The sequence below is a fragment of the Oryzias latipes genome, chromosome 23, assembly GCF_002234675.1.
Source record: "Oryzias latipes chromosome 23, ASM223467v1".
NCBI lineage: Eukaryota > Metazoa > Chordata > Actinopteri > Beloniformes > Adrianichthyidae > Oryzias > Oryzias latipes.
The window spans coordinates 15481157-15504132 of record NC_019881.2 but is presented as its reverse complement, the minus strand read 5'-3'; the positions used below and the strand labels follow the sequence as shown (position 1 = coordinate 15504132).

The following is a 22976-nucleotide window of genomic DNA, read 5'->3' as shown; positions in this document are numbered from 1 at the left end:
TAAGTACATCACATTTAGTTTTTAGTAGTTACTTGCTAATTAGGTATTTTCTTCCCATTAAAATTTTTGCTAATATTTAATTGCATTAAACTCCCACTCCTGAAAGTAATGACACAAGGTATCTTGATTTTACAAGGACTGCTCGCATAATAACAAGTAGCAGCCTGCTTGAATAGATATTATTCAACTGCATGGGCCTCTGTATTCTGCATTTTACTTTTGTTTAATAAAACATATTTAGTCTTCCTTGTTGTTGCTATGAAAGGCCAAAACCTTGATTTTAAGAGGGTTCTACATTTTTCAAGATTATTTTTCTTTACATTATTTACATTTACGCTTTGAGGAAAATTATTTTCAATGGTTGAAATCTTTGTTTTTTTTTAATCAGTACTTGTTACTAACTGCATCTTATTTACTCTTCTTCTTTCAGATCTGCATACATGGTGACCTCTGGTTCTATGGGACTCAGTTCTCCAAGGGAAATGGCTTGTTTTGTAATATTCCTACTCTACCACCTGCTATATGACTCCAGCTGCCTGTGAAGAGCCTGTCACTTGTTTATGGGAACTATAAGTGTGTTTGTTCTCCAAAGGATTTAACTCCCCCCCTCCCCCCCAAGACTACACTTTTCTATTTGACCCCACTGGCGAGTCAAAGCAGCAGTGCTTTGTATAGGACTGGGCACCAATAAGACCATGGCAAACAACTCGTACAGTGGGGTAAAGAACTCCTTGGTGGAGGCCAACCACGATGCAGAATTTGGCTGCACCCTTAAAGAACTGCGCTCCTTAATGGAGCTGAGAGGCGCTGAAGCAATTAGCAAACTTGGAGAATCTTATGGGGATACTCAAGGACTTTGCAATCGTTTAAAAACATCACCTGCCGATGGTAATGTAACTTTTACACATTCTATAAATTGTGTTTTAGCTGCAGTGCTAGCAGTAATTGCAGGTAGAATTATAACTGTGCAAATAGCTTTGGAGATGGGTCATTGCTCATGTCTTCCATGTCACACATACCTTGACATCACTTCCTTGGAAACACTTATATGCCAGACAGGTGGTCAGGCAGGCTGGCTCTGACCTGGGCCAATCCTGGTCTATTTCAAGGCCTTGTGGATATGTCCCTCACACCCTCCCTCTCTCCCCTTTCACCTCTGTGTCTGTCTGTTGCATGTCTGTATGTAGGCTTCAGACAGACCAGCTGTTGCATGGGCACTGCACCAGTTTGCAGGCAAGCCATTGTCCCATGCCTGATGGACAAAACGGTGGCTATACAGCCAATTGGTAATCTTTTTAAAAGGAAGTTTACAGAAGATTGGTTTCATCTCCTGCAAACTTTACACATGAAGTTCACGTGACCCAAAATTCTTAACCAACGACCAAATGTAATAAATGTGGCTCAAAAAACATCAACCAGATTGCAGAAGCAGACCACAAGTTTTTGTTTCCCTTTTTAGTTTCTGGGCAGTCCTGTGATTTTATTCTTTTTTTTTATCTACCTCTGTCAGATTTTTGTCTCTCTATAGACAATCTAGTTAATCGTCTGTATGACCTTGAATAAACTCTTATGGTAGGGGATTTTCAGTTTGATCCCAGATTAAAACGGCACCACATACTCGCTGTAACAGCAAGACAGTCCTCTGAATGCATTGACTGCAAAGCAACAAAATGGTTTTCCTTTGCAGAATCAAAGTTCTAATCTTTTTGTTTTTAAACTAAAGATTTGCTTTTCTGCAGTGGAAAAAATATAAATCTTAGCTTCCATTATTAACTTAGATTTTTGACCTTTAACTAATTCATTGGTTTTATCATAGCTGCTTTTTTACTTGGTGTAAGCTGTTGAGAATAAAGTTTCTAAATAATGTGTAGCTATAAAGAAGAGCTGAGTTGTCTAAACATCCATGGGGATGTGTCTAGTTGGGGCATATCAGTCCTGCCATATTTGTAGCATGAGTGACATTGGTTGTTTTGTAAATGAATTTGCCCTCCCCTGCTCAGTTTGAGTGTGTGCTGCAAAACACAATGTAGTTTATTACACTGCATCGGCTCCTTAGTGCATTTTGTTGTGAAGCGCAGGTGTTTAAGATTTTTGCAGTCATATTTTAAAAATGGCCCTAATAGGATTATTGACATTTTCCTTTTTTTTTACAATTGTCTTTTCTATTTTACATTCTAAAAGCTGTCCAACCTGCCGTTCTGACCTAAGTCCAGTGTTTTGTAAATTTCCGTAAGGCAATTGTTTGATACATGGATTGCAGTGACTACTTTTCTACAAGTTCCTCTCACAGGAGCTGCATGTCCAATTATTATGCATTTACTGAGCTTTGAGACTTTCCGCTTACTTTAATTTAACAAGCCTGCAACATACCCAATTATTTAAGATTAAAAGTGACTTATAGTTGACAAGGGATTTGTAATTATTTGTTTGGTCATTTTTTTCAAGCTCTTAAGATGATAATCCGTGGCATATTCAAACACATTTTAACATGCAAAGGATCTATAAACTTTTTGAATTGTGTTTGAGTGTAAATCTGCCCTCTTAACTAGGTACAGGATGGGATTTGTTTTAGATGAGCAATCTTTATTTTTTACCGTAATGCTTTCGCCTTTTTTTTTTTCTTGTAGGTTGGTAACACAATTTTATGTTAAGGTCACCGTGATTCAAATAGAACTTTAGAAATATATTTCTTATCAGTGACTTGGGAAGTAAAATTGTATTGATAAACTTTACAGCTTTTAAGGCTCACTGTAACATTTTATTGTATCCCATTTACCCATTCATAGTCATGGTCTGAGATAAAACAGAAAATGCATAAAAGTGGTCAAGGTAGAAATCAAAGCATGATATGATATATATATGATAAACAAACATTGTCAATGTATGTAGAGTATTTTTCAGACCATAAGTTGCATCAACCAAAAAGGAGTGTGGACATTCTCATCTTGAAAGGCAAATCATGAAAAATGGAATAGATACCATTATTAGACTGAAAATCTGCACGCTTACCTCATATAGCTTCATGAAACACAGGAGGAATCAATTATATTAGTGCAATATATGAAGATTTTCAGATAACCATGTCATTAAGAACATGAAAAAAAGTCAACTAAACTCTTTAAGCCAGTTCAAATCACTAAATCCGTTGAATTGTTCATCTTCTCTGTCGCCTTGGAACAGTTCTGCCAAACCCGGTCTAAGACTAAGCAGCGCTTCTTTTTCTACATAGCAAACACTGATGCACACACCTATAGTGCCTTGTAGCGGTTGTTGCTATTTTTAATTTATTTATTTATTTTTAATCACATGAGTCGCACCCCCGGCCAAACTATGCAAAAATAAAAACGCTACTGATACTCCGACAAAATGCTGTTGTCAGATTAGGTGTATTCGATACTTGGCCCTCCTGCCTGCACGTGTGCAGCTGCTTTTAAAGCTTTAGTTTCTTTTAAATGTTTTTTTATTTTTTATTACTTTTACACATTGAACGCTTATCACTACTGCCTGGCAGTCTAAAATAATCTGCTGTTTAATACAGCAGATCATTTGTCGTAATTGTGGCACCGTTTGTTCTTGCACATTAACTATGTTTCACAAATCGCTTAAAAAAAAAAAAAAACTGCACTGGCACATTTTATACCCCCACTACCCAGAGGTTCCATAGAGATGAATCTTTTTAAAGGGAGTCTTGGAAACTTTGCCAAGGCAAAATAACATGCATATGACTGGAAATGTCTCATGGCCAGGAAATTTTGTTTTATGCCCAGAGAAATGAGGTCTGCTGATCCACTTGTAAACTGTAGTTTGAAAACTGATTTTGAGAGCACAATTGGTTTTCTTGTTTGTGCATATTAAGCTATTAGAGCTGGACAGTTGAGTTGTGGTTTGTACTTCTGATGGGTTTTGAGATTTTTTAACTTTAATCTGCAAATGTGATAAGAGAGAAAACTTGATTAGTTAGTTATTGCACTTGAAGTTATCCGTGATGGATCAGATTTTGTTGAGCCTTGTCAACACACTGTCTTTGTAAATTCTGTGCTCATTTTGTCACTAAAAGAATTGTGCTTCTTAGTATAGCTGGGTAACATTCAGTTGCCTTCTTTCTTCTGATTCTGGCTTTAGGAATACGACATCTCCTTTAAATGTTGAACAATATTTATAGTTCACCATTACTGTTCAAACAAAGCAGTGTACACTGGTAGCATGCCTAAAATAAATGGCCTCCAAGCAGTGTAAACATGTATTTGTTTATGTTCTTGTAAATGTTTTGGTTTACTTTGTCATCCAACTATTGACAAAAATGACAACCTTTGAAAAGGTTCACTAAAGGACAAGCATCCAAATTAAATGGTTAATGATTAGCCGCTTGACTAGAATTAAGTACTGTGAGAGACCATGCCACCCTATTTTCTGTTCCTGTACCCAATGGCACCTAGATCGTCTTGTCACTAACATTTATTGCTTCTATACAAAGTTAAAATGTGGTGTAAAATTGAATGGAGTATTAGCTGTCAGCATGCTTTCATTAGAGGTGAACGGAGTTGAAGTAAATGACGAGTGACAGGCCCAGAGCAGCAGCAGGCAGCTCTGCTGGTTAAACCCTTCAACTCTTTTTTTTTTTTTTTTTTTTCCTTTTTTGTGCTGGTGAGTCATTCATCTTCTCATCTCTTCGTTAAAATCTTCTTCATCCATACCTTTTCGTGAAATAATCTTTAAATACTCTTTGGGTTATGATTTGAAAAAAAAAAGTAGTTTCATGACTTAACAGTCAGTTAAACTGTACCAAATTATTTTAGTTTTTTTTAGTACTTCGCACAGCCACTAAATAGATTTTGCGGATATTGCACAGATGGAAATTGGTCATATGTGAAAATGCATGGAAAAAGTGAGAAAATGTGTTGTCTTTACATGAAATTTTCACAGATGTATCACCAATGAACCATATTAACACCACAGAAGTACAACTAAACCATGCAGAGAACACGTAAATCAAGGTAGAACATGATCCATGCGTGAAAAAAGCACTGTTTTTATGCGTTCATTAGTGATTTCATGTATCAATTACGTAATTTTGACATATGTGCACCTTATTTATTATAAGTATATATATTATATATGCAAAATAAAGTTTATACATTGGTGGTGCATGCATGAAAAGTCTGTTAGACCTAAGTGGAAAGTTTGTGAAAGGCCACAAATTTGCGTATGAATCTTGCAAAAACACGCGCAATTGCATACGATTTACGTAATAAGCTACGTAAAATACGCATAAACTACGTAAGAAAGTGAAGAGAAAGTGTTTGACTGGTATGTATTTTTTGTGCAGATCCCGCATTTTCCTTACCAGTTTTATATAATTTTTATGAGAACCTTTCAAAGATATTGGAAAAATATGGGAAATATGTCCTAAATGTATCCTGACTGTATAGGAAAACCTTTAATTTAAAAAAAGAAAGTGTGAAGAAGCTAAACTGTGTTTGCTTAACTCAATCCCACTTGATCTAAACAACGTGCAGCATTTTATATAAAAATTGTATATAATCTAAATATTGTTAATCTTTGATTTTTAAATTTTAAATGCATAGTTTTTACTAAAAGTAATTTTTTTGACTTTGACATCATTGGTATTCCAATTCAGTTCAATTCAATTATTAGATAGCCCAATATTAAAACGCAGTTGTCTCAAAGGTCTTCATACTGGTAATTGTACAAAAGATAAAATCATTTAAAAAATACAATTACTGATTGCTAAACTAAACAAACTAAGCTAAACTGGGCATTCCTGCCCTTAGAGTCTCTCTGTAAGGAAAATTAAGCTTCCAGGGAAAAAAAAAAACACAATTTAAAATATCTTTTCGTCTTTGATATAGTTATTCCAATCAATTGCTGTTTTTGTCCATCCTTGTATACATTTTCTTAACAGAAAATGTATACTACACCCTATGCAGCTTTGTTCATGTTCCTGCACTCCATCTGTTTTTTGTGCCATCACCTCTGACCCCAGCCCCACACCCATCTCCCTGCTTCTAAAAGTTTTGACAGAAAAGCTTGCAAACAAAAACACCTAAGACGCCAGTAAAAACTGTCATCAAAAGGCTACTGTTTTTGAATGGACTGAAGCATGAAGAGTTGCTACAGAACACTAATGGATGCTTTTTAGAGCAGTCAGAAATATAATGCGTCATAATGGAGAACCTATCGGCACAGCACCTGCATGTCTAAATCTGGTTTAGCGTTTGGGGGCTGCACCGAGCGGCTTGTTTGATCAGACATGACCTCTGATCTCACTGACTGGCTAGCCTGAAAGAGACAAGTTTGTCATGCCCACTGAATGCATACCATTGTTGTCCAGCATTGTCTCATTCTGTGTCCCTAAAATGCTGATTCCTTTGGGAAATGATGCTGAGTCAAAGCACAGAGAGCAAAGCTTATTCACTCTTACGGTACCTTTGTCAAACCAGCTTGTTGTCTGGCAACAAAATGTCTGCAGTAACTTGGTTTTTTACACTTGAAATATCTAGCCAATAATTTTGGGGTTATTTTCAGTGATTAGTTTCTAAATTGTTATCCAACTGTAGAAGAAATACATTTGTATTAATTAGAAACTTGCTTTTTTTTTCCCCTTTCAGGTCTCAGTGGACAACCTGCTGATCTTGAGAAGAGGAAAACAACGTTTGGGGAAAATTTAATACCTCCCAAAAAGCCTAAAACTTTCTTACAATTAGTATGGGAGGCACTACAGGATGTCACGCTAATCATCTTAGAAGTGGCAGCTATAGTTTCACTAGGTCTTTCTTTTTATAGACCACCAGAAGCTGAAAGAGAGAGTAAGCAACATTTGTTTAATGTAAATCTTATTTTTGTTGAATATTATTATCGTTAGAAATGTGCTCTATTTTTGTATTATGCTATAGCCAGAATAATTGTACTGAAGAAAATCTAAAAGTTGTTTATTAATCATTTATGCAAGTTTTTTAAACTTATCCTCATATTAATGTAGCCTGTTTGAGCTCTTGTGCATCAGTGTTCTCTTTTTCACTAAACATGTTAGGTGCTGATGTTGATCATCTTTAAACCTTAAAACCACTACCTTAAAATGGATCTACAACATCTAGCAACATTATTCTTACCATCCACATTGTCTGATTTGAATTCCTGATATTGGCCCTCTGTTTAAAAGGATGCACAGATGCAATGTTGAGTACCGTAAATTCCGGACTACAAAGCGCACCCGATTACAAGCCGCACCTACCCATTTTCACGTGTAAAATTAGTTTAATACATACACAAGCCGCGTCAGAGTACTAGCCGCGCATGTGTTAGGCCGTCCTGACAGATCACGGCCAGAATCCCAGAGTGAGTGCATTTCATTAGCACATTGTGGGTGGTTCCAGCTTTGCCTCTAGCTCATGTATTTGAGTGTATCGACATCTGTCAAACAGCATGGACCTCTAATTCTGTTCACAAGTTCCTCAGTTATGGTGTTTTTATTTCATTTTTTTTTTATTTATTGACAATCTAGGTATCATACATAAAATTACTAACAGTAACCATATAATCAACATTACATCCCTCAGTTATGATGAGGAAATTTACATCAGCGATTCCACATTTCCCATGAGTCTTAGGGGCTAAAGGCGGGGCCAATGCCCGGCTCGCCATTCTGTTGTACGTGTTTAAGAATGAGCAAGTATCAGGAGTGCATGGAGGGGTGAACGGGAAAAGCTCTCCTTCCGCTTGTGTCGCGGCAGCGTTATGGGAGTAACAGGACTGGTTAGAAAACACAACGGTAAAATACAGCAGCGGCGACTGAAAAGCGCGCGCCTCAGCGTGATACGCGCGCCTCAGTGCGGCGCGTGCGTCAGAATTCAGAAGCCTCTGCACTCCGCGGACGCCTCTGCGCTCCGCTCCCGCCCCGCGCGCTCCTTGTCTCCCCTTCCTATCTACTCCGACACCTCTGGCCAGGGCGGCTTCAAGGAGGAGCACTTCGTCCCCGTTGCGCCGGTGGATGGAGCAAATCGTTTCTGTGCAAAGCAATCGGACTTAATACTGTACGTTTTGTGTATGAGGGGCGGATGCGTTGTTACGTGTGGGAGCCTTCAGACTGCCATCGGCCCCGCAGCTCAATCGGCAGATGTCTCCAGCTCACACGGAGGCTGTGAGTTTTTCAAAGCAAAATTCCGCTTTTACGGTTTCCTTAGAAACCGTAAATGGAGTGTACATTCACTCCATGCGCTGTTCTCTCCGTCACGCAGCAAACCGGCTTTTCCAAACCCGTTGGTGACGGTGGACTTTTTTACGCTGCTTTTAACGATTGCTTTTAACTTGAAAGCTTCATCATATTGTAGCGGCGATCACGTGCACGTTGGGTCTAATGGCCCCAAAGGATTCTGGGATGCGGCCGGGCATGCGTGTTTCATTTTGTTGAACCATGACTGAAGTGTCTAAGACCTGAAGTCAACTCCATGCTGTTTGGCTGCTTAGAGGTGTGTTGAATATAAATGTCTTGTGCTTGGTGTTAGATAAAGAGTACAAACTATTCACTGAGTTCAAAAGTACGTACATGGCGGCCGCTAATTAAATCCATAAATTAGCCGCGTCACTGAATAAGCCGCAAGGCTGTAAGCGCAGGAAAAAAGTAGCGGCTTGTAGTCCGGAAATTACGGTATATTAGTATGAGTTTAAGACTATGATGCTACGTTTACGCTGAGCATGTGTCACATGTTTAAGAACGCGCTGAACACGGGTACTTGAACGTGCTTTTAGCATATGAGGGTTTCTATTTACAGTGCTGTTACGATATACTTAAAGACTTGGTGTCATATAAGGTGTCATATAATTACGGCCGGACACAATCCGCAACTATTCATTTGTCCTCCATGATCAATTTGAAAACGGTTGACACTTCCATGAATTAAAAAGGACGCCACCCATATGTCACTTCCAAATCGGAGTCCCTGATCAAAGTTCTGCTGGTTTAAGTTTCAGTGCACGTTCAATGGCCCCTCTTTTGTACGTATAGCCTGAACACGGGCTTAAAACTTGCATAGCTACGTGTGAACGTGAGAGTTTTGAACGCGGAATTTACACAGACCTTTTAAGTGGCTGCATAAACGCGTTTTACCGAGGCCGGTGTGAACGTAGCATGACAGGTGACCAAGAATAATTTATTACAATTATGGCAGCAAAGCTGTGTCAAATGTGATTTTTAAAAAAATGTATTAAATAAATATTGGTAAATGTTCCCTCTATTTTTTTGCAGACTGTGGAAAAGCGGCTGGTGGGGTGGAGGATGAGCACGAATCTGAAGCAGGCTGGATTGAGGGTGCTGCAATTCTTCTGTCAGTTATCTGTGTAGTGCTGGTGACAGCTTTCAATGACTGGAGCAAAGAGAAACAGTTTAGGGGGCTCCAGAGTCGCATCGAGCAGGAACAGAAGTTTACTGTTGTGCGTGGAGGACAAGTTATCCAAATTCCTGTGGCTGAAATTGTGGTTGGGGATGTTGCACAAATAAAATATGGTAAGAAGAAGTGATCATTTGTGGTCATTAAATTCTTTTGTTTGGATATTTTAAGGATAAACAAGGATATGTGTTTTTGTTTTTTTATTTCTTTTTTTTCCGGCAAATATGGCTGCAAAAATGATAACGTGATCCTGCATCTTAAAGATTTCTTGTTGTTGCAGGTGATCTCTTACCAGCTGATGGCGTTCTCATCCAAGGCAATGATCTCAAGATTGATGAGAGCTCCTTAACAGGGGAATCAGATCATGTTAAAAAGACACAAGAAAAAGATCCAATGCTTTTATCAGGTAAACCTCACAATAAGATTTAGGGTACTTCAAATCCAGATTTGAATCTAGATGGCATTTTCAGAAGTTTAAATAGATTTGTTTTGATTTAAGGCAGTTCAAACTTAATTATTTAAGCCTTCACAGCCACTGTTAAGTTCCAAAGGTTGCCAAAAATATCAGCAAACTTTTACATATTGAGTTTTTACAATAAATAGTGAGGACAAGGAGAACTCCACATTTTAAGTGAAATTGTAAAAAAAATCACGCCCCTTTTTATGACATTAAGGTCACATGACAAAAACCTCCAATCAGCATTGACTAGAAATTTTTAAAAAAGCATTGTTCTTGTGGTTTCAGGTAGGAGGTTTTATATTTTGGCCGTCATTATGTATTAAAGTTTATAGTGCAATTAAAGTTGATGATGCAATTCTGCAAACTGCATCATCTTAAATTTATTTTTTTTCCATTTCCTTTTTCCCCTGAACTATAATCTGATGTACGGTACTTTTAGTGGTTGGTTTTTCGAAGTGGGCCCTACCATTGTCTCCACTTATGGAAAAAAAATATGTGGGTAGATTTGTAAACATACAGGACACACTTTAGTTAAGAATTGCAACAGCTTATGTTGCACATCACTGAGGTTATTTGTTTTTTTTCCTCATGGGTCTGAAGTAGACAGAGAATTTTCTTTACATACTAGACATATTTGGTACGACCAGAAATGTAAGAAATGAAGTTGCACATTTTTTGTCAGACTCACCAAGTTTGGATTTTTTTCTCTGTGGGACATTTTTTTCTCAAAGTACTTGAAGAACATAACACGTTTTACAAATCATTCCTCAAAAAGACATCTTTAAGAGATCTAAGCCCTTCAAAGCTGAACTCAGTCATGTGATTCTGCATAACCTTGTTTAAAAATCTGTTTATACATATTCAGTCTTTTATTAGCCTTATGTTAGTTGACCATTGGTAGCTTCTACCATCTTGCTGGGGCTTGAACTTAATGATGTCTAGGATGCAAAACTACACATTACCATTTAATAAAAGGATCAGTCAACATTTTCCAAGTATTTCCAAGTAGTTTGATTTTATTGCATTCTAGATTTTTTAAAACATTCCTTTAACAGTGAATATGTATAAATTATATTAATATAAATGGGATCTAATGTCCGGGGAAAAAAAGGCTTAGTCAAGCTTTGAAATTAACTTTCTGTAGAAAAATGCTATGACCCTAATACCAAAAGCATTGATATTTTTGAGCGTTTTAATTACCGTAGATTGAATGGTTCAGGGGTTTTTGTGTCTTCACTATTTCTTGAATTTCTCTTACATTAAATTTGGCTTTTTACTAAGTTAAAAAAAACAACAACATAACAATAAAAGTTGAAAGTTATACACAAATGTTCTGTTCATAATGTCTTTTTTTCTTTTCTATTTTTTATTTTTTTTCCAGGCACCCATGTAATGGAAGGCTCAGGGAAAATGGTGGTCACTGCTGTGGGTGTCAACTCACAAACTGGAATTATATTTACTTTACTTGGGGCTAATGAAGATGAAGACGAAGATGAAGATGAAAAGAAAAAGGAAAAGGAGGAAAAGAAAAAACAGAGAAAAAGTAGGTTCCAGCGTGTTTAAATAGAAATTTCAACTAATGTCACATTAAGACATCGCGAATGTTCATACCAAAGTATACCAGAACTTTAACCCCCCCCCCAAAAAAAAAATCCAATGAGAAAAACAAATTCATGTCAAGTTTGTATTTTATCAATGTTGGATAAAAAAATAATCCTGCAAGTTCAAATATTTTCCTCTTATTGATATTAAAATGTATATTTACAGGCAAGAAGCAGGATGGATCTCTGGAAAACCGAAAGAAAGGCAGGTTTTATTCCCACACATAAAGCTGTTTGTAATTGCCTTGCAGCTTAACACCTACATTTAGGTATTAGCATTCAGCTTTATTGGAGCTTTCCTCACAGTTCTCAGTGCTGGGTAAAGATATAAGCTTCTTTGATTAATTGGCTGTAGGGCTTTTTATGTAAGTAATGACCCCATATCAGCATATACTTAGTGCAGACTGGTCTGTGCCATCCAGTGCACACACGGTCTTGTCCTCTGCTCTTAGTCTAGCCTCTTTTTTTTGTCTCTCTCTAGCTCTTTGGGTTTTGAAACGCTGGTTCTGAATGTACCAAGTACATCAATAAATCAATATAATTCCTGGATAAACATCTGCTTTCCCACTATCCCTCTTTTCTGAAATGCTAAATCAACACTGCAGAGTTTTTTTTTTTTTTTTTTAAAAGTCTAAAAATAAATGATCCAAACCAAAACATGTTAAAAGTACATAGTGCAGTGTCGGGTAGAAAATAATGAGGCTTTAAATAGTTAGCACCCCAGCAAGCGAGAGTTGTAGACGTGCTGGGATTGTAAAACCAGAGGTGCTTGGGTTTGAGACCACAGATGTGGCGCTCGGTCCCTGGTGCACAGATTCCCTCTGCCTGCCAGGAGTCAACAGTAATCCTTTAGATTGAGATTACGCTGAACGTGTAAGTACAGAGCAAGCCGCAGAAGCTTCCGTTTCCCAGCATTCCAGCTGCAAATGTTCTACTACATTACAATAGAGCTCCGTCAGCACACATTTTAAAAACACACCGAGTCTGCGCGACATTTCATGCCTTTTGTATCAAAATATGAAGGAAAAACTGTTCTCTAGGGTTTCTAACATGATTGTTGGTTGGTGGGCTAAAAGGGCAGATCTGTCATGTGGCACAAAGAAACTCAGTCCATCCTCCACTCTTTAACTTGTCAGGCTTCGAGCAGGAAAGGTTACTTGATAAAGGGGCTATTTTGACAAGAGATTTTAATTTTTTTGTGGTTGTCAAAGAAGAGAACTGCTTCTTAAACCGAACCCTGGTTGCTTTTTTACGATGATCTCCAAATCTCCGTGGGGTGCTGATCTGTCTTCATTCTTTGGCTTATTCATATTTTAATTTTCCTTTTACTTTATTCACTTCTGAATCAGAATCATAAGTTGCCGGTCCACTGAAGGGCCACTCATAGAGATAGACGACCACACACACTTGTTAGAGGTTATTTAGTCCCCAAAATAGCCTGATTATGAAACAAGTTTGTGGTATGAAAAAGTATTTTAACTATTATGTTTTTTTAGTACATTTTGTGGTCTTTCTGACGTTATTTTGTCCTGTACACATTTCTGTTTCAGTCTTTTTTGTTCTTGTTGTTGTTGCACCAGTGAACCGGCTTACATAATTCATTTTAAAATTTGCCTTCCATCTTTCCTAAAGCTAAAGCACACGACGGCGCTGCAATGGAAATGCAGCCACTGAACAGTGATGAGGGAGCAGACGCTGAAGAAAAAAAGAAATCCAATCTGCCAAAGAAGGAAAAGTCTGTTCTCCAAGGAAAACTAACCAAACTAGCCGTACAGATTGGAAAAGCAGGTGAGGCAGACAAACACATTTGATATTTTGAATAAGACTCAAAATAAAGACTCACTCCGATAAATTGAGTTTTGGGTGTTTTTAATATGTTCTTGTGGCATTTTTCTGACGACAGAGGACATGCATAAAGAAAATTGAGATTAAAATTTCTGAGTATTTCTTTATTCAAAAAAAACCTGATTGGAAAAGCACAAGCTTTTCCAGTTTTTTCAAGTTGTGACGTAGAAAATACACAAGGTGGGCCACGAGCTCCCTGCTCTGCTCCATTCCGAAGCATCCACTTGTAGATGACTAGATCCAATTGCATCTTTGTTTTCCTCATCCAAGTTTGCATCTGACTTAGAACTGCACAACGTGATAACCCAATTATTGCTGGTCCTTTTTGTTGTGGCAGTAATGTTTTGAGGGGTTGTAAGTGCACACAGCTCTCAGCTATGGGTAAGGTGGAGCGGGGTTCCTCCACACCAACTGTCCCACCTGCAACTAATGAGTGAATTTCTAATGAAATCTGCAGAAACTTTCCCCTAAAAAAACCACACATTTTTTTTGGGATCGAGGTAAAATGGAACTCTTTGAAAATGGATCAACAGATGATCGGACGGTCTTTAATGTTGTGAGATACTCTACCGTAGCCTCTTTTGTTTGCTCTTAAGTATTTGATATTCTTCTCCTGCTTTGTGTAACTCATATATAGCTGCAAATGCATTGATTGTTACACAATAACGCATAAGACACTTCTGTGTTGTCTTTGTGTAACGATGTGCTTTCTCTCATTCTTTCTAGGTCTGGTCATGTCTGCCATCACTGTCATTATCCTTGTGGTACTGTTTGTAGTAGACACCTTCTGGATCCAGAATCTGTACTGGGTCAAGGAATGCACACCGATCTACATTCAGTTCTTTGTGAAATTCTTCATTATTGGTGTCACTGTTCTGGTGGTGGCTGTTCCTGAAGGCCTGCCACTCGCTGTAACAATCTCCCTGGCATACTCAGTGAAGGTAATATCTGCTAAGCCTGCCAAATGAGCTGCACCACGGCTGACCAGCTTACACTTTAGCCTATTAAAACTAGCAGGGCAGACCGTTAAGATAGCGCTAACTGATACACTTAAGTCTGCTCTGATCTTCTGTTTTCTGAAAGCATAAAAATGCTCTTATTTCAGCTTAGTTAACATATGTTCGTTTTAACTTTTTCCACTTTTATGCAGAAAATGATGAAGGATAACAACCTTGTCCGCCACTTGGATGCTTGTGAAACTATGGGCAATGCAACAGCTATCTGTTCGGACAAAACTGGTACCCTCACTATGAACCGCATGACTGTGGTACAAGCCTACATAGCTGAGAAACACTACAAAAAGGTTCCCGAGGCTGAAAACATCCCTTCAAACGCTTTAGAGCTCCTGATTCTGGGCATTGCAGTTAATTGTGCTTACACCTCTAAAATCATGGTAAGGTTCTTAAAAAGGTTGCTCTTAAAATGCACTGTGCAATAGTTTTTCAAATTTAATTTACTATCTTTTTTTTTTGTTTTCTTTCTTTTCCCCCTAGTCTCCAGAGAAGGAAGGAGGCCTGCCCCGACAAGTTGGTAACAAGACCGAATGTGCCTTGCTTGGTTTTTGTAACGACTTGAAACGCGACTACCAGACGATTCGCAATGAGATACCTGAAGAGAAGTTGTACAAAGTCTACACCTTCAACTCTGTGCGCAAATCAATGAGCACTGTGTTGAAGATGGCCGATGGCAGCTTTAGGATGTTTAGTAAGGGAGCCTCAGAGATTCTCCTAAAAAAGTAAGAACAATTTTTATCCTTTGTGCTCACATTTGCCATGTTGTCAGTCAGTTCTGTTTTTAAATATTTCCACAAAATGTTCCTGAAAGTTGAATTGTTCCCTTTTTTTTTTTTACCTGGCCCTGCTGGCCAGACTCGTAGTAAATATTTATAGTAGCTTTAGCTGCTAAGAAGTTCAAGTGCATCCCACACAAGCCTCTTGGATTGTGACTTAAAAACAGGCACTGAGAAAATGAACTGGTAACAGCTCTGTAAGCTGCTTAACCAAGTAGGCTCCTTTTTAACCCACAAAGGGCTTAGTGCCACTTCTTGCTGCTGCAGTACAATTTTAAATGCTTGGAGTTTTTCTCCCTCATCACATTTACCAAATGCTGTTTGACATTTAAAGTTAGTACTTCTCTACTTTTGGTGTTCCTTACCAATTTCCTCTTTTTTTAGCTGTTCCTTTATTTTCTTTTTCCTCACTTATATCCATTTACATATTCCCCCTTTTCTCTTTGCCAATTTCAGGTGCTATAAAATCCTTACAGCGAATGGTGAGCCAAAGGTGTTCCGCCCACGGGACAGAGATGATGTGGTTAAAAAAGTGATCGAGCCTATGGCTTCAGAAGGTCTGAGGACCATCTGCCTTGGTTATAGAGATTTTCCAGCCACAGAGGGCGAACCCGATTGGGATAATGAAAATGACATTCTTAGTGGACTGACCTGCATCTCTGTGGTGGGCATAGAGGACCCTGTAAGACCAGAGGTAGGAGGTTATTTTAATATAAAACACCAACTGCTGTCATGCAAAAAACAAAAAAAAATTGAGCCTCCGTTTTAACTTTGTAGGTTATATTTCAAAAGCGTGAATGTCACATGTTCAGCAGTGTGTTAGCTGGTTAAAATCAAATCTTTAGTGCAGAATGTCCTAAAACTAGAGTACTGTGGAGGAGCCCATAATGTAAAGCTAAAAATGATGCCATATCAGCCTAAAAGTGTCAAATAAATAGCACATTTCACATAGTAAATTCTGCATTTTTTAAGTGTTGTACAAATGCCACAGTTTTTTTTTTAAAGAATATACTTTAAAACAAAATCAAAACAACAGATTAAGGATGTAATGAAGTGTCATATATTTCAAACTGGCATTTAGAGAATTGGAGTCAACTGTTGCAACGGAATAAAAATATCTAGAAGTATAGTTAATTGGGTAAATCAAGTGTTTTTTTTTTTTGTCAATCAAGGCTTAAAAGGCACTTTTGGAGACATTTGTTTGCCAAAAATACAATAAAAGTGTTCTTTTTTTTGTTTTATTTAAGCTTTAAAGTGTTTCTATAAAAGACAAGGAAACTGTAAGAGGAAAAAAATCAAATTGCTTTGTAGGATTATCAATTATTTACCTTGGTTTTCTGCTGGTTTGTGCCGGTCAGACGTTCTGGACTCGGGGCTTGGTACTGAAAAAACTGCATTTCGATTTCAGAACCTGCCTTGAAGACTCATTTACATTTTTGTAAAGTGCTAAAAATAACATTTTTATATTTATTTGATTTCTTAATGGGTTTTCTTTACCACTAATTTTAAGACATGCGAGATTACAGCCTTTTTGGTTCTCCCTTGTATTTTTTTGTCAGGTTCCAGATGCGATTAAAAAATGTCAGCGTGCCGGCATCACTGTACGCATGGTGACTGGGGACAACATTAACACAGCTCGAGCCATCGCCACCAAATGCGGCATCCTCCTGCCTGGCGATGACTTTATATGTCTGGAGGGAAAAGAGTTCAATCGCCGGATACGCAACGAAAAAGGAGAGGTGCGCCACTGCAAAATGCTCCAACACAGATTTAAAAAGATGGGGTTTTTGGAATCTTGATACAGTTTTGTTTTCACTTTTTTTTTTCTTAGATTGAACAAGAACGCATCGACAAAATCTGGCCCAAGCTACGAGTACTAGCTCGCTCTTCTCCAACAGATAAACACACCTTAGTAAAAGGTCATCATTGCTGTAACTTTAAATGTTGCCACTTTTATTATGAAAAGTTAATTTTTTTTGTTTGCTTCTAACATGCTTTTACTATTCTAGGTATTATTGACAGCACAGTAGCAGAACAAAGACAAGTAGTGGCGGTGACGGGAGACGGCACTAATGATGGTCCTGCTTTGAAGAAAGCAGATGTTGGCTTTGCTATGGTAAGGATTGATTTTGAAAGGACTAGAATTCTTTCTGATGTTTCCATTAAAGCATGTTTCCCTAACAATTAGGGTTTAAACAAGCTAGAATGCAAGTTTAAAAAAGACACCGCAGTAAAAGCAGGCCGAGCAAGGAAATGGTGGTTTATATAAATGTGAGAATGTAAGAGACCTTTTTTTTTTTTTTTCTCCTTAGGGTATTGCGGGAACAGATGTCGCCAAGGAGGCATCCGACATCATTCTGACTGATGACAACTTTTCCAGCATTGTCAAAGCAGTCATGTGGGGACGAAACGTTTACGACAGCATCTCAAAATTCCTCCAATTTCAGCTCACTGTCAATGTGGTGGCTGTCATTGTAGCATTTACTGGAGCCTGCATCACACAGGTAAGCACAAGTCAAAAAAAAAATAAAAAGCTTTCAACTGTAAAGATTGTTAGTGTCTGTTAAATACCAGCAATGAAGAATTCACTTCTATTGTTTGTTATTATTCCAATTTCTGGTGTTGCATAAATATTGCATAAGCATTTCATTTTCCTTCATCTTTTCTATACAAAATACCAATTGGCAGAACTCTCCTGAATGTTCCCTTTCTAACCAACTAATGCAGCTGTCGTAACGTTTCTTCACTGTGTTTAATTCATGTTTAAACAGTTTCCTTGGATGCACTCAATTTCAGATTATGTAAAAGAAAAAAAACCCTCCTAATTGCATACCTTGCTTTCTCCCACTAGGACTCTCCTCTGAAGGCTGTGCAGATGTTGTGGGTCAACCTCATTATGGACACATTTGCTTCATTAGCTTTGGCCACAGAGCCCCCTACAGAATCCCTGCTGCTAAGGAGGCCATATGGGCGCAACAAGCCTCTTATCTCTCGCACTATGATGAAAAACATCCTAGGTCATGGAGTGTACCAGCTAATCATCATTTTTTCCCTTCTGTTTGCTGGTAGGAAGTCTTCCTAATTTTAATATTTCTATATTTTTCATTTCAGAATGAATTGGTTGTGCACATTTCTGTATTTTGTAAGATTTCATGGTTGTTGTTGTTTTTTTCTTGTTGTGCAGGAGAGCAGTTGTTTGATATTGACAATGGGAGGAATGCGCCTCTCAACGCCCCTCCCTCTGAACACTACACCATTGTCTTCAACACCTTTGTACTGATGCAGCTTTTCAATGAAATCAACGCCCGCAAGATCCACGGGGAAAGGAACGTCTTCGACGGCATCTTCAACAACCTTATTTTTTGCAGCATAGTTTTTGGTACCTTTGTTATTCAGGTAAACTTCCACCATTTTCCTTAATAAAATCCCATCAAAATCATATTTATTCATCCAGTATAATAATATAGTCTTTTTTTTTTTTTCTTCTAGATTGTTATAGTGCAGTTTGGGGGGAAGCCTTTCAGCTGTGTGGCTCTGACCATTGACCAGTGGCTTTGGTGCACCTTCTTTGGCTTTAGTTCACTGCTGTGGGGACAGGTATGACCTTAGATTATAGCATCACACTGCCCCCTTGTGTCCGACTTCAGAGACTCAGAAATACAAAAGAACCTTTTGTTCTACTTCTGAGAAGAGATGAATATGGGAATTTTTTTAAATTACATTTCTAGGCTATTTTTCAATAAACATAACTTTGGAGCAATTTTATGAACATTTACTAAATATTACCACATATGGAGATGGTAATAAATCAGTAGTTATTATCATCATTAATGGCAGATAATTTTAGACGGATCACAAATAAGAGTAGCAGTTAAACAGTTTTAGAAAGCTGATCTATTCATAAAAAGACATTTACTGATTTTCTTTTGTTTCATTAGCTTTCACTGAAAACTAAAATAATTTAAATTAATTAAATACTGAGGAACTGTAATTTTGGTTAACCCTTTAACACCATAGATGTTGGCGTGCTCTTCTACAGACGGTTACTTTTTCCGCAGTCAACCTGGATCAGCTGATTCTGACGCAAAGAAAAGCAGCTTTGCAACACATTACTAACGTAAAATGTTGCATAATGACGCATAGCCTGAAGAATCAGCTACTACAGTGTTGCAAATCAGTGCTAGGAATGCTTCTTTGCTTCAGAGTCCGCTGGATTTACATTAGTTGTGTAAACGGTTAAAAGAGTTATGGTAGTCCAGAGTGTAAAGACTGGAGCTAAAGCGCTGGTGTTAAAGACTTAAGGTTCTGTGTTGTAGCTGTAAATCAGGTGGTCCTCATGCAATTTCTGATTTCCTCCAGGTCATCTCCTCGATACCCACCAGCCGCTTAAAATTCCTGAAAACAGCAGGCCATGGCACCCAGAAAGAAGAGATCCCCGACGAAGAGCTGGACGAACTGGATGACATGGAGGAAATTGACCACGCAGAGCGCGAACTTCGCAGAGGCCAGATCCTCTGGTTCCGAGGCCTAAACCGCATCCAGACTCAGGTAAAAATGCCACAAACTGACCTGTGTCTGTAGAAACATCACACCCATCAAGGGAATCAAAAAGCCATAAATCTTTTCACTCCACAACACTTCCAGCTGGAGATGTCCGTTCCTTTCTCCCAGAGTTTTGTAATCACGAGTCGTGTCCAAAACACAAAAGCTTCCTGTATTTTTCTGCTCTGCTTTAAGCTAAAGCGGATTCTTATTTCCATTTCTGTTAAAAATAATGTTGGTTTAAAGGGACTGAGAAGAGAAAGGATGTGTTTGAATGGAAAGTTTGCCCACTAAAGTCCTGGAATGGCTTTGAAAGGATTCTGCAGAGAAGAGTGAGCTTAAGGTCGAGCTTTGCAGTCAGAGCTCAGTGTATTCAGTGCCTTTAAAACTCAAATTTTCCTTTTTTCTTCTTCTGCTATTTTAAACTCTTTAAGTCCAATTTCAAAGTAACTTTTTTTTTCTGTGGTTCTGGGTGCCTTTTTTCTCTCCTCTTTTCTCACTCATCTGTTCTTTGATTTCCTTTGGGCTTTCTCCTGTCATGCTGTCTGATTCTTTGCAGATGGATGTAGTGAGTGCGTTCCAGAGTGGAACTTCCTTTCAGGGGGCTCTAAGGCGGCAGGCCTCCAACTCCAGCCAACAACAGCACGATGTAACCAATGTTTCTAGCCCTACACATGTAGCCTTTTCTACTACTACTCCCACTGCAGTCAGCACCGCTTCTACCACTCTGGGGTGTGAGTGCGTGTTCTCCTTTAGTGCATGAGACTTCTTTTTTTTAATTTCCTTCTTCTAACATTTCTCCTTCACTCTCCTTCTCACCTAACGTTCAACTTTGACTCTCATCCTCCTCCTAATGTGTTCCTGTTCTCTCAAAGACGCCAAAACCACCTTCCATACTGCTTTGATAACACTGCTGTGTATATATACTTATATACATGTTACCCTGTTAGCAGGTTGCTTCTAACGTCGAGATGTTTTCTCTGTGTCATCCCGTCTTCTGTTCCGCTTCTGCTTTTTGGTCCCAGAAATGGAAAGTTTCACTGTTTCTCTTGGATGATGTGTGTTCTTCTTGATCCAAAAAAAAAAAAACCCCACGTATAGATTTTTGGAAGTGGATGTTCGGCGGGTTTGTCTGCAGCTGCCTCAGTCTGCTCTGTAGCACTCATGGGTCTTTTGTCGCAGCTCTTTAGTCGGGTAAATGTTTTGAGTATATGCCCATGATCACGGTTTAAAAAACAAACAAACAACAAAACCAAAACCAAAAGATGAACCAGGAAATTTCCACTGCTCAGAAAGCCGCTTCAGCCTCAGTTTTGCCAGTCAGTGGTGAAATAAAAGGTTGTTTTTTTTTGTTATTTTGTGGGTTTCAGTGTGCTTTCCTAATATCGCCCTGTTGGCTGGGACTCGTGTTTGTTGACATGTTTACCTAAAAGCAGTCCCCTGGCACCTTTTGCATCATGCTGCTCCTGATGCTGAGAGGATCTGGATCAGAGGCGTTTCAAAAGGCCGTGCTCTTACCAGGACTCTGCACTTACTGACTGTGACTCTCTTTCTCTTTCAGATCTAACCATACAGCCCCTCTCACCAACACTGGACTTTAAATCTCTCACAAGAGCACCTTTACACAAAATAATAATAAAATAAAAAAAAACTATAAACATCAAAAGCAGATTAAATGAAGTCTTTCTCACTGTTTTCCTCTTAACGTCTAAACTTTTCCTTCCAGGTTTTCCTCCATTGTCTTTTGCTGTAAATGCCTGTTTGACAGAATGGCAGCGTCTGCCACATTGACCCCTCCCACTTTCTTCCAAAAAAAGATGAATACCACTGACTGCCCACATATTCTTCTTTAGATTCTGTGAAATGTGTCATGGGCTATACTCAAAGGTTTACTACCATTGAACGAAAGGTAGCACCACGCTCTGCATGGGTTCAAAGTCTCTGGTCTCGTTTGTGAGTTTTTCTCTGTGCTGTTTCGGACTTGTATACCAGCTTGTAGACATGCTTGGCTGCTGCAGCTTATTTGTTTTGACTCCACAAACATAAGCTTTAACTGACCACTTTCTTTCTTCCTTCCTCTGTCTTTCTTTCCATCTGTTTGTTTTGCCTTCTTTTCTGCTGTTCACTCTTTTTTTCCACTCTGTCCTCAAGTTTTCTTCTTGTCTCTTTCTGTCTTCCTCTTCACTACGCATGTCCAACAACGGTCTACTGTAGTTGAGTTCAAAGCTACGTTCACACCGGGCACGCGATGCGCGTTCCGGTACGCGCTAAACGGGCCTTTTCTGAACGCGCTTCTAGCATATAGTGTTCACACTGGTCTGTCGCTTTACGATTCTAGTGCATGCACTCACAGTTGGAAGAGGCTTGGTGCAAATCTGGTGAATCTTGCTCCAGACTTTCTCTTTCACAGTTCTACTGTGATACACAAAAGATTTGGTGTCAATATTTATTCATTTGTCCCTCGTGACCAATGTTCAAACGCCTGGTACTTCAGCGAATCGAAAAGGTCGCTTGCCGTACGAATCTGAGTCTCTGATTGGTCAAAGTGCAATTGGTTTAACTTTCAACGTGCGTTCATTTACAGCACAGACACGGTCTTAAAAACATAGCAGTGACGCCAAGAGTTTTGAAACCCCAAACTTGCGTTGACGTCGATCTTTCATTGGAAGTGGTCACTTGAACACGCGTTTCTGAGCCCAGTGTGAATGCAGCAGTAGTCTATATTCTCTTAAGATTTGTCATTTGTTTATGTAGGAAAATAAATTCTCCTTTTTCTGATTCATTTGAACCAGGAAATATATTAAAACGGACCTAAAGTGTGTATAAAATAATCCAGAACTTCCTAAAAAAACAAAACAAAAACTCTACTAAACCAGCCACTACTTTAACTCCTTTTCTCTTAAATGTTGACTCATTTAAAGCTACATTTTTCTGTGATTATCTAGTTGGAATTGTAGCTCAGTAGATTCAAGATTTTAATGTAAAAAAAAATAAAAATTTGGCTCTTCAAAACTGTAAACTCTGTCTTTGCCATCTCAAACTTCTCTTTAGTTTGTTTGCTTTCGGTAGTTGTGTTGTTTTTCCGCGGCATGGTATGACTTGTGGTCACTCAGTGGAAAGGTTTGGTGGAGCATGTGTTGACACCACCTCACCACGGACTCGGGGAAAAACCAGGCTGCGCGTCTTCAGTTCAGGCTTTTTCCCGCGGTTTTATTGAAGCCGTACGTCCACCTTTATGAGGACACGAGTAGGGAAAGTACTTGAGGCGAGTCAGCCGCACCGCGCAATGGAAAACCCCAACTGAAACTCAAGTGAAACCTCCAGAAAAAAGCTGC

The 22976-nt window shown here is 38.6% G+C and overlaps 1 protein-coding gene across 7 annotated transcripts in view; it reads left to right on the top strand.

The window, feature by feature from the left end:
* The window catches only part of atp2b1 (ATPase plasma membrane Ca2+ transporting 1), a 41714-nt gene that overhangs the window by 15500 nt on the left and 3238 nt on the right, over positions 1–22976 (top strand). Inside the window, exons 2-21 of one of the 7 annotated variants that reach the window (XM_020714109.2) lie at positions 431–888; positions 6630–6827; positions 9263–9520; positions 9685–9810; positions 11246–11407; positions 11632–11670; positions 13098–13253; positions 14037–14251; positions 14461–14703; positions 14804–15045; positions 15556–15793; positions 16659–16838; positions 16931–17018; positions 17109–17215; positions 17412–17603; positions 17951–18164; positions 18284–18495; positions 18589–18696; positions 19459–19647; positions 20201–20290. In XM_020714109.2, the coding sequence (XP_020569768.1) occupies positions 696–888; positions 6630–6827; positions 9263–9520; positions 9685–9810; positions 11246–11407; positions 11632–11670; positions 13098–13253; positions 14037–14251; positions 14461–14703; positions 14804–15045; positions 15556–15793; positions 16659–16838; positions 16931–17018; positions 17109–17215; positions 17412–17603; positions 17951–18164; positions 18284–18495; positions 18589–18696; positions 19459–19647; positions 20201–20290 (3450 nt within the window). In that variant the 5' untranslated portion in view covers positions 431–695. Of the gene's footprint in view, positions 1–430; positions 889–6629; positions 6828–9262; positions 9521–9684; positions 9811–11245; positions 11408–11631; positions 11671–13097; positions 13254–14036; positions 14252–14460; positions 14704–14803; positions 15046–15555; positions 15794–16658; positions 16839–16930; positions 17019–17108; positions 17216–17411; positions 17604–17950; positions 18165–18283; positions 18496–18588; positions 18697–19458; positions 19648–20200; positions 20376–21202; positions 21308–22976 lie in introns of those variants that run through there. The other 6 variants (XM_020714115.2, XM_020714117.2, XM_020714112.2 and 3 more) reach the window with 6 other exon arrangements.